General features: G+C 43.7%; 1 protein-coding gene across 2 annotated transcripts in view; it reads left to right on the top strand.

Annotated features, from left to right (window-relative positions):
• LOC104010791 (sucrase-isomaltase, intestinal) overlaps window positions 1-15974 on the top strand; it is a 57842-nt gene that overhangs the window by 19126 nt on the left and 22742 nt on the right. For both annotated transcript variants that reach the window (XM_087766357.1, XM_087766358.1), the window contains exons 8-13: window positions 5766-5891; window positions 6917-7048; window positions 13049-13162; window positions 13274-13390; window positions 13475-13559; window positions 15258-15375. In XM_087766357.1, the coding sequence (XP_087622483.1) occupies window positions 5766-5891; window positions 6917-7048; window positions 13049-13162; window positions 13274-13390; window positions 13475-13559; window positions 15258-15375 (692 nt within the window). The remainder of the gene's footprint in view (window positions 1-5765; window positions 5892-6916; window positions 7049-13048; window positions 13163-13273; window positions 13391-13474; window positions 13560-15257; window positions 15376-15974) is intronic.

Here is a 15974-nt window from a genome sequence, read left to right on the forward strand (position 1 = left end):
TTTTGCTGTTGCCTTCAGTGCCACTTCAAGACATGAGCAACCCCCTTGGCCCCTGCCATGAGTGTTTCTGTGGAAGATTTAGGAGCTGAGAGCTGCTCAGTGCTTTTATGCAGCTGCCTCCAAAACAGTGAGTTAGGACAGCTTTGTAATGAAGCTCTTTACTGGGTCTCTGGAGTACGGAAGCTTTCCCCGTGCACCTCTGCAGGTGGCTGCCAGCACCCAGGGGTGGCCCACAGGCTCTTGCCCGGAGCCGCTGCTGTGTGGCCAGCTGGGGGCAGCCGGGCTGTGCCAAGAGTGGGGCTCCCTGCGTGGGGATCAGGAATAATTGCAGCTGCCCTGCCAGGGCCACCACCCTCTCTGTGCATCCTCCGGGTGAGGACAGGTGGCAGAGAAAGCCATGGTGGCCCAGGGCGCCAGCCTGGCCCAGGCTAACCTGCTTTAAATGGGCTCCAAGGGCGATGCAGGAGTGGGAAGGGAGCAGGGGGCTGAATGCCGGTGCCTCCGTCCCCCCTGCTGCATCTTGCACAGAGCAGAGATGGGTTGTAGGACGCATCCTGCCAGCGGCACCGCAGTGCTACAGCAGTGAAGGCAGCGATAGGGCATGTGCTGGGCATCGTGCAATGGGAAGGAGCAATCTCCATCCTGATTCTTCTGCTCCCTCCTGTCCCTGAGCCCAGCCGTGAGGAGCACTGCTCCTGGCACATCAGAGATGATCCTGCCACAGCTATATATATATTTGACAGTAACCACACTTTTCTCCTACTACAGAAGAGGTCCAGTGTGCGGAACAGTTATATAACACAAATCTCACTCTTTATGGCAAACGCCTCAGTTTGCGGGAGGGTGGGAAAAAGCAGTAATAAGCTAAAGAGCTCAGCTGTTGAGCTGAGCCTAGCTGAGGCTCTACAGCCAGACCTAATACCAGACCACCATTGCCAAGTTCACTAGTGGCCTTTCAGGACAGAGTAACACTGCGTAGCAGTAGTGTATGAGCTCCATAACAAGACACTCAGGAAAGTTATAATTCAACAAATGGACATTTAACAGCTGTTGGGTTGAAGGCCATGAATTTGTTATTTTACCACAAATTATCTGATGACAAGCTTTGAGAGCGCATACTGCATGTCTCCTAATTCTGTTTTGAGAGCAAATTGCTGGTTTACTTCCTCCTTACAGAACTGTAGGGTAGTTCTGGGTGGAAGGGACCTCAGGAGGTCTCTAGTCCAGCCTCCTATTTGAGAGGTAACTTGAGGAACCTGCTTGTACCTACAGTTTATCACAGAGGATTCAGTGAGAGTCTTGCAGTTGAATTCAGGGGTTCCCCCAAGAAAGACTAAGCAGCTGATAAGTGTTTGTGCAGCAAAGAACAAGGTTTGAAGACCTTGGCATTAAAAGTCCTTAAAATTTTTAGACTCTTGAGGTTGTGAGCATCTTCTTAATGGTTCAGCAGTTGCAGGGACTTTCTTCTTGCTCTCCTAAAACAAAGTTCAGCTTCTGTGCATGGACTTTCAGTGAAGGTTACCCCCTGCCTGACTAGGTGCCCACAGCACTCGCCTGCCTGCCTCAGCCATAGGGGATGAGCTGGATACAGATATCTGGGCCACGGGAGCACCCGTATAATTTAGCAACTCTGTGACTATCCAAACACACTATTTCTGTGTCTAAATGCAGAGCATTAGCCCACTTCGACTTTTATAGTTTCCTCCTACAGCTCTTCCTTAAAGAAAGGAAGTTTAAGCAAATATCAAGCTTCAAGAATCATTTTATATGGCTAATTAGGGTGCAAGATTAGCAGTCTTTCATGTTGAGCCCCTGTATCTGCGTTGCTGGAGATCTCAGCTCCTTTGTAACATAGGAAAGAGTATCCCTCTCTACAGCCTCAGTTATATAGGGCATAACTGTTCAGCTGTCTCTCTCACATCAAAGTCTTTGGTCACAGTGTTAATAGAATAGGATCCTGATTTACTACATTGCATTTATAACTTAGTTGATATTCTTGATGCGCATAGTAATAATGTTATTTGTCCAATAACCCAACACAGGAAAAGTGAATACAGATCACCTGCTCCCTGGGCACAGATTTTAGCTGTTAGATATACATTATTTCACTGAACTTTGTTCTTACTGCAAAACGCTTCAAGGGTACCTCCTAGATTCATCAGCTCTCAGGTGCATCTGAAAAAAGTGAAAAAAAAATTACATAATGCCAGGTTATGTAAACCTGGAAAAACTAACAGTGAATTTATTAAACAACACCAGGAGTTATTTAAGAACCAAGTGCAGGAGGAATTGTGGAAGAGAAAATAGGATCTATTTTTTTTTTCTGCTTCTGTACTACCATATCTTCCCATTTTTTTTCTCAGTTTAGATACCCCATATGTTTGCTGTTTCTGCATTTCTCCTGTTTTCCTCCCCTGCCATACCTCATTTACCTTTTCTGATTCTATGGGAGTCAATTCTGCCAAGCAGGCTTTCTCTGCCTACTGCATTTTATGATCATTTGTATGCAGAATGCAATCTATATGAATTAACTAGATCCTAAATATATATCAAATCCAACATGAGTTTTCAGGTTTGCAAAATTACATCCCTGCCTCTGCTGATCCATCTGCGAGTAGGTACCATATGCCAGTTACTTTATCAGGAAGCTTCAGGGGGATCCATTAGAGAGAGTCCGCAGCATAAATAGAAAAAAGAACATTTGTTTTCCCAGCTGCCCTGTTTTCATCCTTCCTCTTCAGATGTTCTGCTGATTTCAATTAAGCTCACCACAGATGCGCCAGCCTGGTGAACCTGGGGAACTAATTGCTTTAAAACTTAATATCTTGCTTGCAAGGTGGATTTTCTTCAGTTAGTTCAGCTGGAATCCCAGACTCCTCAAGGGATGCTGTCATGAAATACTGACTTGCCGTGGGGCAGCTCCGCAGTCCGCAGGCGAGACAGTACCGTCACATAAGGGGGAGCAGCTGAACCTCAGCAAACGCCAGCGCCAGGGACGTGCCCTTTCGGAAGGACCCTGGCCAGCACACCAGTGGCCACAGCTCCACCTCCAGCCCCGCTGGTGTCCACCTGGGTGCTCGATAGGACATGGGGGCAGAAGCAAATCCCAATCCAGCTCTTGAACCATGTTGTATTGGCGATGTCCCAGGCTGACTGTCCTCCCCAGCCAGGAGCGACCTGGGGTATCACAGGACCCGGAGCAGGGCTGTCCAGCAGCTCCTGCTGCCTCTGCCCAGGCTGGTCACCCCCGTGGTGGTTCCCGTTCCCCAGCCTGCCCGGGGAGAGGCAGCGGATGCCACGCAGACATCCTGCCACGGCACTGGGCTCTGCGGTCAGCCACAGGATTAATATTTATCAGTTGATTTTCCCTCTTCCTCTTGTCCCAGGGGAGAAGCCTATGCACAAAACATTTTATTTCATTAGGGAGTTCCTTTGTTTTGGTCTGTCTTTTTAACCTTGTTTGTAGAGGTCACTCTCTGTTTACAGCAGAGAAAGCAAGGGCAAAATGTGCATCTGCTTTAGGAGCACAAAGTGCTGGGTTCACAAGCTCATCTTGCAGTCTTGGTTGGTCTAAACCAAGCTCTGCTGTCTCCTCAGATGAATTTATCCTTAATATGGTGAGTGCAGTTGTGACAGAGAAGCAGACATCTTGCCCTGAGGTTTGCTGTGCTCTGGACAACTCAGTGCCGGCTCGCAGGGTGTCCAGGAGATCCTCCCCAGCCATCGTGCGCCATTCTCTCTCCATGGGAAACCCCAGCAAAGCTTGAAAGATGGTCTGGGGGATCAAGTGTGTCCACGCAAGCTGGAAATAACTAATGACACCTGTAACCAGACAAGACTGCACTGTGGTGGCAACGGCACATCCCTGCCCACTGGTCTCTCCCTACGTGGCAGGGAGCCACCTTCGTCTGTCCAGGGCCTCTCCCAGCAAGTGCACAGCGGCGTGCAGCAAAGGCTAAGTGCAGCTGCGTCAGGAGCTTGCTCTTGCTTCCTCTGAAGGGCTTAGCCTCCACCTAAGTTGGAGGTGAAGTAGGTGTTGAGGAGGGTGAAAAGAGTTAAATGGGATGAGTAGCAGAGGTATGGGGCAGCTGTGCTGCTCAGCCGGAGCATCCCTCCTGGAGGAACTCAAACCATTAACCTCACCAGTTGTTCTGGCCTCCTCCTGCTTTTTCTTAGGTGAGGCAGCAGCATCCCAACAAGTGAACGCACACTGTGTAGCCAAATTCGTAATACTTAGTGCTTAAAGTTTGTCTGTCTGTTCACAAGCCATTCTTGTTTGGAAGCAAGTTACCCGGTGTGCATTAAAACATCCTTTGCTTTTCCCCACTTCTCTCCTCCATCCGTCTTTCTGTCTGGTGCAGTCTGCACATCCCACCAGCTCTTCCATCTGTGATGTAGTTTAGAGCAATTTCAAGTTCAGCATTGCTTTCCCAGGTCAGACTCTTACTGGAGAAAATCCCATAGGAAGATGTGACTTTATGCATTGCGATCTCTAGAGAGCTTAGCAATGCAATAGATATAGAGTGCCAGCAGTGCCTTGTTTTGTTTAATTAAAGTAGATGGGGTTTAGCTGCCAATATGCAAGTTTTGTTCTTTTTCACTTAGCATAATTACCTAACTGTGGAGATCCACAAGGAAACAAGGGAGGAACAGTTAATTAGCCAAAGAGAGTCAATAGCTGCAACTGATTAATAAGTCATGGGTGCTTACTAGCTACTTGATTTTCATGTGTTGCCTGCAAGGATGTTAGAAATACTGAACAAAGGCTAATTTCATGGGCTCTAACTGTTTAAAATTGGAGTAAGGATTTCAAGAGATGTCCCCCAGAAAACACCAGTGTGTACTAATGAGGCAACACCAGATTTCAGCTTGTTTCTAGAACAGACACATGGTGGTTCCTTGCTGCTTGTCCCAGGTTGCCAGAGCAGCTCTCACCGGGGGAAGCAGAGCAGGATGCCTCACTCCCCTGTGCTCTCAATCGAGTTTCCTCATGCAATTTACAGCTGGATTATGTGGAGCCAGTGGAAATCAAATATTTATAAAATCATATTTAACTCATTACCTTGTGTTTCAGTTGAGAATTTTGGGACTAAACAGTAACTCTGACCTTGAAGAGGTTTGTCAATGCCTGGCAACACAATGCTGTGGGCCAGCAATAAGAGCAGTCAGTCATAAGTAACTGAATTTCATCAGGGTGGTGTGTAAACATAATTAAAACTTCAGAGAGCTCAAATAAACATCAGACTCTTGATGAGTTAGTTCAGCTGGGTGCAGCAAGAGAAATTAGCAAAGCTGACGTTGCTGTGTAGCGTTGGAGATTTGCCTGCTGTTGACCAAAGGGTTTGTGGACTTGGCATGGGTCAGGTGGTGCAAGGCTCCACACTGGGTTTCTGCTGGCACGTGCTGCGTAAGTGAAGGCACTTCCTACTGTGCGGAGGCTGAGACCTCAGAAAGACCCTCATTTAACATTAGCCTGAGTCTTATACACCATGTCTTCCACTGGGGTGTTCTTAGAAGTGATGCTCAGTGTGGGTGTCACTCAGAGCCTTTGCTAAGGACAAGGGTCCACCAGGAGAAGCGCTTTTTTGAAGCCAAGCATACCATACAGTGGGCCATTCTGAGAAAGGAAAGAGTATTTCATGGGTGTGTGATACCTGTGCCCTGATCTTAGTGGCTTAAACGGGCTGGGAGCCTCTCCTGGTGTTTCAGAATAACTTCCCTTCATCTCACCCTTTGCATTTCTGTATTCCTTATTCCTGCTGTAGGCCATTGGACGCCCGCACATGCCTGCCTACTGGTCTCTGGGATTTCACCTCTCCCGATGGGGTTATGGCAACATTGATGTTTTAAAGAAAACTGTTGATCGCATGCACTACTATGATATCCCATATGTAAGTATGATTTTTTCACTGTGTCTGCTAATTTTACAATCCAAAGTGAGATGAATGAAATTATAATAGAGGAAAAGTGATTATCCTACAAAGAGAACTGTAGAATAAAAGGATGTTCATAATCTTATGTAGTGGTTTTTTGCATGTAATATTTTTATAATGCTTAAAAGAACATTTAAAGCAGGCTTTGAACACAAGATTTAAGTATTGCTCTTGGCTGCATAGCAGGTGATTCTGGTGTGGATTTGCTGTTATGCAGTATGAGGTGCTAGCATTTTGAAAATAAATTATGGTACTTCTGATGCATATCACTGCCAAACAGTTGCTAAGCTAGGACTTCTACGTTTCCATTTTGTCCATTGATACTATGTAAGTTTACAGAAGTTGAATTTGGCCTAACAATTATTTACAATTATTATAGCCAATCTCTTAGGTTTCATTTCATATGTTAGTTACCTTTTAGAAATGCAGTTGCATACATTCTCATTTTCTGTATCAAATACTTCAATCATAGAATCATAGAATAGTTTGGGTTGGAAGGGACCTTTAAAGGTCATCTAGTCCATGCCCCCTGCAATGAGCAGGGACATCTTCAACTAGATCAGGTTGCTCAGAGCCCCATCCAGCCTGGCCTTGAATGTTTCCAGGGATGGGGCATCTACCACCTCTCTGGGCAACCTGTTTCCGTGTTTTATATCTAGTCTGAATCTACCCTCTTTAGTTTAAAACCATTACCCCTTGTCCTATCGCAACAGGCCCTGCTAAAAAGTCTGTCTCCATCTTCCTTATAAGCCCCCTTTAAGTACTGAAAGGCCGCAATAAGGTCTCCCCGCAGCCTTTTCTTCTCCAGGCTGAACAACCCCAACTCTCTCAGCCTTTCCTCATAGCAGAGGTGCTCCATCCCTCTGATCACTTTTGTGGCCCTTCTCTGGACCCACTCCAACAACAGGTCCATGTCTTTCCTGTGCTGAGGACTCCAGAGCTGGATGAAGTACTCATGTAATGCTTATTTTAAAAATGTTTAGGATGTCCAACATCTTGATATTGACTACATGGAACGTCGCCTGGACTTTACCTATGATAAAGTGAATTATGCAGGTCTGCCAGAGTACCTCCAACAGCTGAAGAAGGAAGGAATGCACAATGTCGTGATTCTGGTAAATTAAGGATGTTGTTAATTATTTCTCCATTTATAAGAACTATTTGCAGCATAGTGTTTATAGCAGTATCTAGGTGCTAATGCATGCATGATATTGCAGCAGATTTTCCATTTTTGTCATTTGCTGATGTGCTGGTTTTGGCTAGAGAACAATTTATCACAGATTTCATATTTACGTATGTTGCATTTATCAGATATCTGTGTACCAGCACCATCTCTATACCACAACATTAATTCTCTTTCACTTTTTCCCACTCAGTTATGAGAAATTTTGCCACTGTTCAGAGCTGACTTGAGACAGGATTGCTTTCATGCAATTCTTTTCCTGAAAATAAACAAATTAGTTTAATATGCACACAAAAATAGCTGAATAGTGGAAAAAAAAAATCTATTCATAACCACTCTGGAAAGCTAGTATGCCTTGTATTTACTTTTTATCTAAATAAATGTGAGAGATGTTTGTTTGCATGAAAATTTGTGGAAAAAGTATGTTGAACCTGTAACCAAAATTGACATATGACCAAACAAATTAATTTGGGCAGAAGCGAAAATCGGAGTTTTCCATCTTTACACATCAATTTTTCCAACAAAGTTTGCTGTGTCTCTCCAGCAAGTCCCCATACATGTCCTTGTGCTGAAATTACTCTTTCTCACAATAGCTAAGTGTGTGCCAATGGTGGCAAGCAAATTGGAGACCAATTGAAATGTAAATTAAAAATTAAATAAATTAAGAAATTAAATAAAAGTCCTTGATAGATGCATAAGACCTCGCTCTCCAGGCCCCCCCAGCAGCGCAGTACTAGGAGGGCTGCGCTCCCCAGCGCAGGCTGGGGCAGTCGTGCCGCCTGGGAAGGGTCGGGGTGGGAAGGCTCAGGAGTACCGAGACCTGGAGCAGCGCACGCAGGGTGTGAAGTGTCGCTGCAGAGAAGAGAGGGGTAATTTGTTCTCCGTAACCACTAGGGACAGGATAAGAAGAAAAGTGCTTTAAATTGCAGCAGAAAAGATTTAAGGTAGACATTAGGATAACGCTGCCTCTCTGAAGGTGAGCTGAGCAGGGAGCCGGCTGCCTGGGGCCAGGGGTCCCTCCCCGAGCGGGTCTTGCGTACAGCTCTGACAGATGCATCAGGGATGGCTCGGCTGAGCTGACCCACAGGGGAAGGAGGAGGAGACAATCCCACAGAGTCCCTCTCAGGACTTTTTGCTGTAATTGCAGTCTTCTATTTTCCAGCCTAAACGATCAGCTTACACCTTTCATTTGGGTGCTACTATTCTTATTTGCCTCAAACTGCCAGTCTCTCGTCCTTCTACTTTCTTTCTTGATATACTTATTCAAACAAGCGTATTCTCCCTCAGCCTTTTTTCTTAAGCTAAACAAACTAAAGTATTTTATTCTTTTTATTGGGTGAGATCTTCAGATCTCATTGTAGTAGCTCTCCCCCATATGTGCCTCAGTTTGAATGCGTTTGCCTGTGTAGCAGATAACTGGATTTCACAGTGCTCCATATGATGCCCCCACAGTGTCTGAAGAATGGCAGAAATATTTCCTTCTTTCTGCTAAAAATTGTCTCATGAGAAAGCCCTGCATCGCATTTATCTACGTTATATTGGTGGCTCATACTTGTAAGGAGACCAATTAATACAGCTGAATCATAATGGACAGGCCTCTAATGTTTGGGCCCTAGGTTGATCCAGTCCTTTTAAAATAAGGGCCACATTCCTCATCCTGTCATGGGGGTCCTGTCAAAGGCTTGTGGGAAGAGAAAGTGAATAGCAGAGTCCTAAATTGTGGGACAGTTCCTCTTTCACTTGTGGTGGTGTACCAGATGTTTACCCGAGTCAAGATAACCATGAGCCACTGCAGTTTCCTCATCTGAAAACCCCATTATCTTGTCAAATAGATAGATTAAGTCAGAAGTGCCTCCCTGTCCTTAGTTTTTCCTCCACAATTTGTTGTAAAGTTTAGCATGTGACTGAGGATGGACTAGTCAGCACCACAGATACCCATATCAATATTTTCTTTTAAAATACAGTTGAGGCTTGCTGTTCTTCAGTCTGCTGGGTTTTTTTTTGGTAGTTTCATTAAAAATACCTGCTTTGTATTTATTATTGGCCTAATCTTCACTTTATTGTACCATAATTGCATTTGCTGCTAGGAATCTCAAACAACCACACAGCTCAAGTAATCAATTACATATTGATAATGGAAATAGCAGCCTATGTAGTGAGCACTGTTTGCCAGCAATTTGTCCTCAAAGATACATTCCCATGAAGGTCCCAGTTCTTCTGCAGCTGTAAATCATGAGAAACTCCAGGGTGCAGCAGTGAAAACAGTTTCCATCAGCGGAGGTCCAAGGCACAGAGTTTAAACAGTAACAGATCACTAAGTCAATCTGATGGAGAGCAACTTCAAGACAAAAATAGTCCAAAATTAACTGCATACATCATTGTAAATAACTAACCAACCAAGCTGTAGATGAGCATGTGCTGCCAGGACTGAGTGCTCTTTCCAACTATTAGGCAGTTTAGGCTCCCTGTATCTTTAATACTGCTCTAAAAAATATCTATTCTCTTAGAGGTGTAACATTAAACGCCACCTGCCTATTTATTGGTTTATTTCAAAAACGTTTGTAAGACATGAATATATCAGCAAAATACCATGAGTTTGTGGTAGCTCTGCCTGTGCACACTCTTGCCCTTCAGTAAATACAAGGTAGTCACCTCTTTTTCATCAAAATTAGGATGCCTCCAGTTGTTTTGCACTTGCTGCTGGGTAAGAAGCTACAGGCAAGCAGTCACGGTTTAATGGGTGAGCTATGTTATCTCCTTACTTGTGAGTTTAACTTCAACAACATTTTTAAAGCCCTTTCAGTTTCTCAGATGGCACATGCTAGAGCAGTGCAAGGAGCTGCTGCTATGTAAATCTAAATTCAGCTATTAGGCAGATGCAAGGAATATAACAATTCTTAATTCATGCAATGAACTAATGGGAATCCAGTTAGGAAGCCCTTCTTTCCTTCTTCCACTAACCTGTAGTTGAGGACCGTCTTCTGCTCTTGTTCTTTAGGTAAGTTTGTGAAAAAGGACAAAAGCTGATCCAGTTTGACCTCAATTTTTTTAAAATCTAATGGGAAGTATAGGTTGCACTGACAGTGAAGTATTCTGTTTTCACTTTATTATAGTTGCTGATATTTCTGTCAAACTCTGACTGTTAGCATTCTTTAATGATGTAAAGCATTCCCATAAGTTGAGTCAGGAGCTGGAACAGTATGGAGGATTTCATTCCCAAGTGACAGCAAAGCCATGCTAACTGCAATCAAGGCAAGTGTAATCCAGTTTGATACCGAAAGAACAATTTTCTATTTAGATTCCCTTTGGGTAGTGACAGTAATGAGCGAGTTCCTCAAGTGTAGCAGATTGTTGCCTCCCTCATGATGATTTCAGAAAATGGGCTCTGATTGCAGACACTTAGTGTCATGTAAAACCTCTAGTAAATGGATTTGGGGGAGATGGGTTCTGTCCTCCTCATCTCATACTGCTATGGTCACAAGCAAAGTGCAGATCCTGACTGCCAGCAGCATTAACACCGGTAACTTGCCTGAGGATGGGACCCTGAACTCGGTTGTGTCACCACCGCGGGGCTGGCTGGTGCCTCACCGTCAGGAAGTCCAGTCCCCACGCTTGCATCCAATGCTGAGAGCCCTCTGTGCCTATGGCCACCTTGATAGTAGCATGGCCCCATTACCAGAGTCTCTAAAGGCAGTCCTTCCACACTTCTCTATCCTGATCTCTTTCAGAGGCCACCTCCATTTAAGGGAAACTTTGTCTGAGAGTGTCAGTACTTGGTCATCACTATTGCGTTGAATAATGTGCATGCTTCAGCTGAGTCAGAACAAATGTATTCTTTAGAAACAAAGAAAGAAGTTCTAGAAGTAACAACGACTACAATGTAAAATGATAAATATTATTACTGAAGAGGAGCTTTAATGAAAGACCTTCTATACCTTCCGTTAAATCACACTAAAAATAGAAACAGCTAAGAATGTCATGAGTGACAACTTACTCAAAAGTCAATGGCAACATGCTCATGATTCAAAATAGTGCTTGATAGCTTTAACATTTTAAAGTCCAGCTCTATGAGCTCTAGAGGCAAGAATTTCCAAAGATGAGTTTTTATGGATGTGCATCAAAATCTACGTTTGGGGCCATAGGTGGAAGTGCATCAGTCTGGATACGTGCTGGGTGCCCCCAGGTCTTAGGGCAGTCAGTTGGAGTTAAAGATGCTCAGCACCTCCTCTCCAAGAGCTGCTAAAAAGATGAGTTAGGGAAGATTTAACAGACAAGAACTTCCTTCCCCACAAACAACCTGTGAATGCACGGGAGGGTTTTGTTCTCTTTAGGACGATACTAAACCTGCATAATATATTAGATTTATGCACTGGAATAACCTTTCAGCTAAAGGAAACCAGAAGTTTGGGTTAGGAGTAGCTAATTAAGCTGACTTCTTCCAGCCTTCAAGCCCCTTGAGAGACATCTTTTCCACAATTATAAGATAATTATTGCAGATGGACAGTTTTCTCTTTTCCAAGCTGAACTATTAAACAAGTTAAAAATGTAATGGACACTTATATTGTTTATGGAGGTGACACCCCAGCTAGATAGTTAAAGTTTAACAGAATTTTGTACTTAAGGTAGGGATTTAGCAGGGGCTTCTGTTTTTGAGGCATGGAAGAATATACTTTCCTCACCAGGGCTATAGCTATCAGAGGGCTTACAAGTAAATTGGGCAATTAATTTAGGTATTAAAATGAGCTTTAAAACATGCCTTTAAAGAAATTTACCATTTGGGATCAGATATTTTTTGTTCTTAAGAAGTTTATTAGTTAGACATCTATCATATTTTAATTAAAGTTCACTTAATTTGTTGCACAAGATATAAGTGAATGGAAGAATTGTTTCAGTGGTGTTTTTCTCCATTGTGTTTAATAATATTTTCTAAGAGAAAAGTAAAGAATTCCCTTCTAAAATGGCTACAATCTTCCTCTGTTCTAAATAACACAAAGCAGATAGCTGCTCCTAATTAGGGACATATTGCAAAGCGCACTTATCTCCTTTTAGTTCCAGTTAACTTCTGAGCAGAGTTGAATAGTATCTCTTCATTCACTGCCATCTCAAAGTATTCCTAACTTTATTAGTTATTGGCATGGTGGGCCTCTATCTTCCCCAGGAGCAGATTAGGCTCCCTTTTGATGAGCTTGGTGGCTACCGATGGCCATCCTGAGGCAGAGAAGTTGGTGGTGTCAATGCCACTGGCAGCAATGGGAGGTGGTGATCACCCCAAGCAGTGAAAGGGGCAGTAAGGACGAGCTATGGGGTGTAAAACACTGTGGTCTTCACGCCTGGGGAGAACAGAGACATATGGCCCCGCAGGCATGCATGAGTTGGGTTACTCTGCACCAGACTGGCATAAAACACTCTTGTCTGACATTGGATCTGAAGGGAGGGCTAACAAGGTCCTTTTGAGGTTGGATGTGTCCCAGCTTCAAGCCCCTTGAGAAGTTTTAGTTATTCCAGCATTAAGCTGCTGATGCTGAGGCAGCTGGAATGAGGATTGCCTTGGAGGAAACCCAGAGGTGTCCAAGTGTCAGAATGTCCAGCGTGGCACCCGGCTCTGCCAAGCAGAGACCTTGGCAGGGGCGAAAGTAAAATCTAGAGCCTCTCTAAAATCATTTGAACATAGAATGTCTCATAAAAAATAAACATGAAGGTATTTAATAATTTCACATCACTTTTGCCTTATACAAGAAATACGACATATCTTTAATGACTTTTCCTAACTTATTATGTGCTCTCAACTCTTATTAAATTTTAATGCTCTTTTCTTCCAATATTATTGCAATCTACATTAAGAACATAACCCACATTTTTCTAAAATATACAAATAGAAAAGTAATTGTTACCTTTGGGATTTCAATAATGGAAGTGTAATCACTGTTTTCAGGACCCTTTCATAACTAAGGATGAAGAACCAGGCACTTACAGGCCTTATGATCTCGGAGAGGAAATGGGAGTCTGGGTGAACAACTCTGATGGCATAACCCCTGCTGTTGGAAAGGTTGGTTTATTAAATTCTCTGATGGATTTGGTCTAGTGCTGCTTCAAAGTGATAAAGCAGCTATGTAACCAAAATGAGAAGATAACCAGGCATTATACCTGTGAACTCCAGGCCTGGCCCCCCGGAGACTCGGTGTTTCCTGACTACACCAACCCCAGGACAGTTGAGTGGTGGACCCAGATGTGTCTGGAGTTTAAGGATGTCCTTGACTACGATGGAATCTGGATTGTATGTCTCATTATGTTTGCCCTCCCTTCTTTTAAAAAAAAGAAAATGAGGCTTTTAACATGTGTCTTACTCTCTTTATTAAAGGATATGAATGAACCGTCCAATTTCTTAAGAGGCCAGTATCCTGGATGTGCTGTTAATGATATCAATAACCCTCCTTACGTTCCTAGTAAGTAAAGTTTCCTTGACAATTTTTTTTTTTTTAAAATCCTGGATAGGCTATTTCTTAGAAAAAAATCCCATCCTCTTGTTTTCCATCTTTCCATGCCTGTCTTATGTGTTCAGTTACATATTTGTTCAAGACTCCATTGGCTCAGCTTTGGTGGAGTATCAAACATAAGCCACTTTCCTCTGTCACTGGGGCTGCCTTGTAACAGGACTAGAAAAATGGCCTTCCCTGCTGCTGGGACTTTAAGTGTGACTTTCCCCAGAACCTTAGGTCTTCTTTAAAGCCATATCAGTCAAAGTTACTTGGAAATTGCCTATAAATTAAGTTATTTCTGATGCAGATCAGCCACACTGGAGTCTTTGTGTCTAAAGATCCAAACACAAAGATTCCAGCTGTGGCGGCACAGCAGAGCAGAGAGGTTAATGGGGTTTCAGGTACAGAGAAATGCACTTTGTAGTAACGAACTGCAAACATACAGTAAATTGCGGTTAGGCAGTGAGATTGCTTGCTCACAGAGAAATATTTACAATAGTGTGTGCAACTAATAAAGCATGCAAAAGAGGAATATTTGAGAATCTACCTTCTTTCTTTTTTTTTTGAGAGGATTTTATAACATTTTCAACCCCATCTCTAAAAAGAAATATATTGTATAAATCAAACATCTGACCTGCCCAATTCCTGCTGAACTTCAAATGGCATTTTCGTGGAGGTTACCTGCAGAGGATGAGAATCACATTTTCCACACCAAATGGGCTTTGCCAGCATGTCCTTAATATGGGATCAAAGACCAGGCAGCATCTGTGCAGCCAGTTTGTGCCTCATAGTGCTTCCCCTTGGCTCAGCTGAACCGGTGCTGTGCCAGCCATGTCAGGGATACCCCTGACTATTACTGAGGTGAAAAGCTGCTGCCTGTGATCTGCTGATAGAAAGAGAAAGATAACGCATCCACATGTGAATGTACCCATTATAATCTGTCCTTGCTCTCTTCTGTGCAGAGTATCAGGCCGTAGCAGATGACACCCTGTGGACTGCTGCACCTTATGCTTTTTCCTCCTCTGCGCACCTCCGACACTCCCCACTCATCGCTCGCAATGCCGCTTGGGGCTGTGCCATTAGTCCTGCTGTCTTTTAGTCCTAAACGCCTCAGGGGAAGAGAGGGGCCAGAGTTGAGCTTAGGTGTGAATTTTGCTATGATAGGGCAGAATTGTGCTGCCTACCTGCATCTGCAGCTGAGTGATATGCAAACCAAGGTCTTGTGATTTCACACAACCATACAAATTCCCTGGGCGTTTGAATTTCTGGTTTTGTTTTTTTTTTCTTGCAACATTTTTGCTCTTAAGTAAAATTTATCACTATGTAGATGAATATGTAGCTGTATTCTTAATTCAGCAATGCAGAAATTTTCTTTCTGGCTATTACTTACTGAATACGTGATATCTGTACAGATGTTTTGAATTATTGGACATAAAACTTGAAATTAATTAGCAGCGTTTACTCAGTCCTCTCACCCTCCTGAGGACACGTATGCCTGTCTGCAAGCAGGTATTCATGGCTACATGCTAACCTCTAATCAGTGCAGGTCAGGCACTTCTTCAGTTTTTCTTCTTTCTTTGGTGTTTTCAACCCTAAATGAGTAGAAATATGAAGAGATTTGAATTGTGATGTATACAATTTTACAGTGCTTTGTATCATTCTCAGGCATTTCTGATCGTTCCCTGGCGCAAAAGACATTGTGTCCCGACTCCAAGACTTACCTTGGAGAGCATTATAACACACACTCTCTCTTCGGCTGGTCACAGACAGCACCAACTTTCCAGTAAGTTTTCTAAGTATTTCTAAGCAGATTTCAGATGATTGAAATACATTTTAAAAGCTGCTGATGTTGCCTGGGAAATCAGTGATAGTATCTAATAAGGAACAGCCCCATGCTTCATTTTACTGTTTGTCATTTAATAAGAAGTTTCAAGAAAAGAGAATCTTGGAAGAAGAAACAGAATCTCTTCCAATTTTACTTTTCTTAGCTAAAATCAGGATCTACTTGTAGGGCTTAACTCTTCAGCTGCTGCTTTTGTATAGCTAAAGCAAGATGTTCCTGTCCTCCGGTAGAGCTGCTCCCGTGCAGCTGCTGCAGAAGCAGCCCTGAGTGGCGTCAGGGGAATTTTTCCATCCCTTCGTTACTGTGGCCCAAGCAGAGGAGTTTCTGTCACTGCCAGTAAAGGATCTGAACTGCACAGCTCCCCCGGCTGCTTCTGGAGCTGCCTCTGGTTCCTGGCAGGCAGCGTTCTGCATTTTGGCTTGGGGCTCAGTCGGTCCAGGAGGGCAGAGCTGCATTGCAGCACAGTTGCTGTTGGCTACTGTAAAATTCATTTTGCAGCTGGGGAGCACTCAAAACTAGCTTACGCAGGCAGGCTGTTG

This window comes from Nipponia nippon, unplaced genomic scaffold (genome assembly GCF_047370975.1).
Source record: "Nipponia nippon isolate SJK-2023a ecotype South Korea unplaced genomic scaffold, ASM4737097v1 scaffold_3, whole genome shotgun sequence".
Classification (NCBI taxonomy): domain Eukaryota; kingdom Metazoa; phylum Chordata; class Aves; order Pelecaniformes; family Threskiornithidae; genus Nipponia; species Nipponia nippon.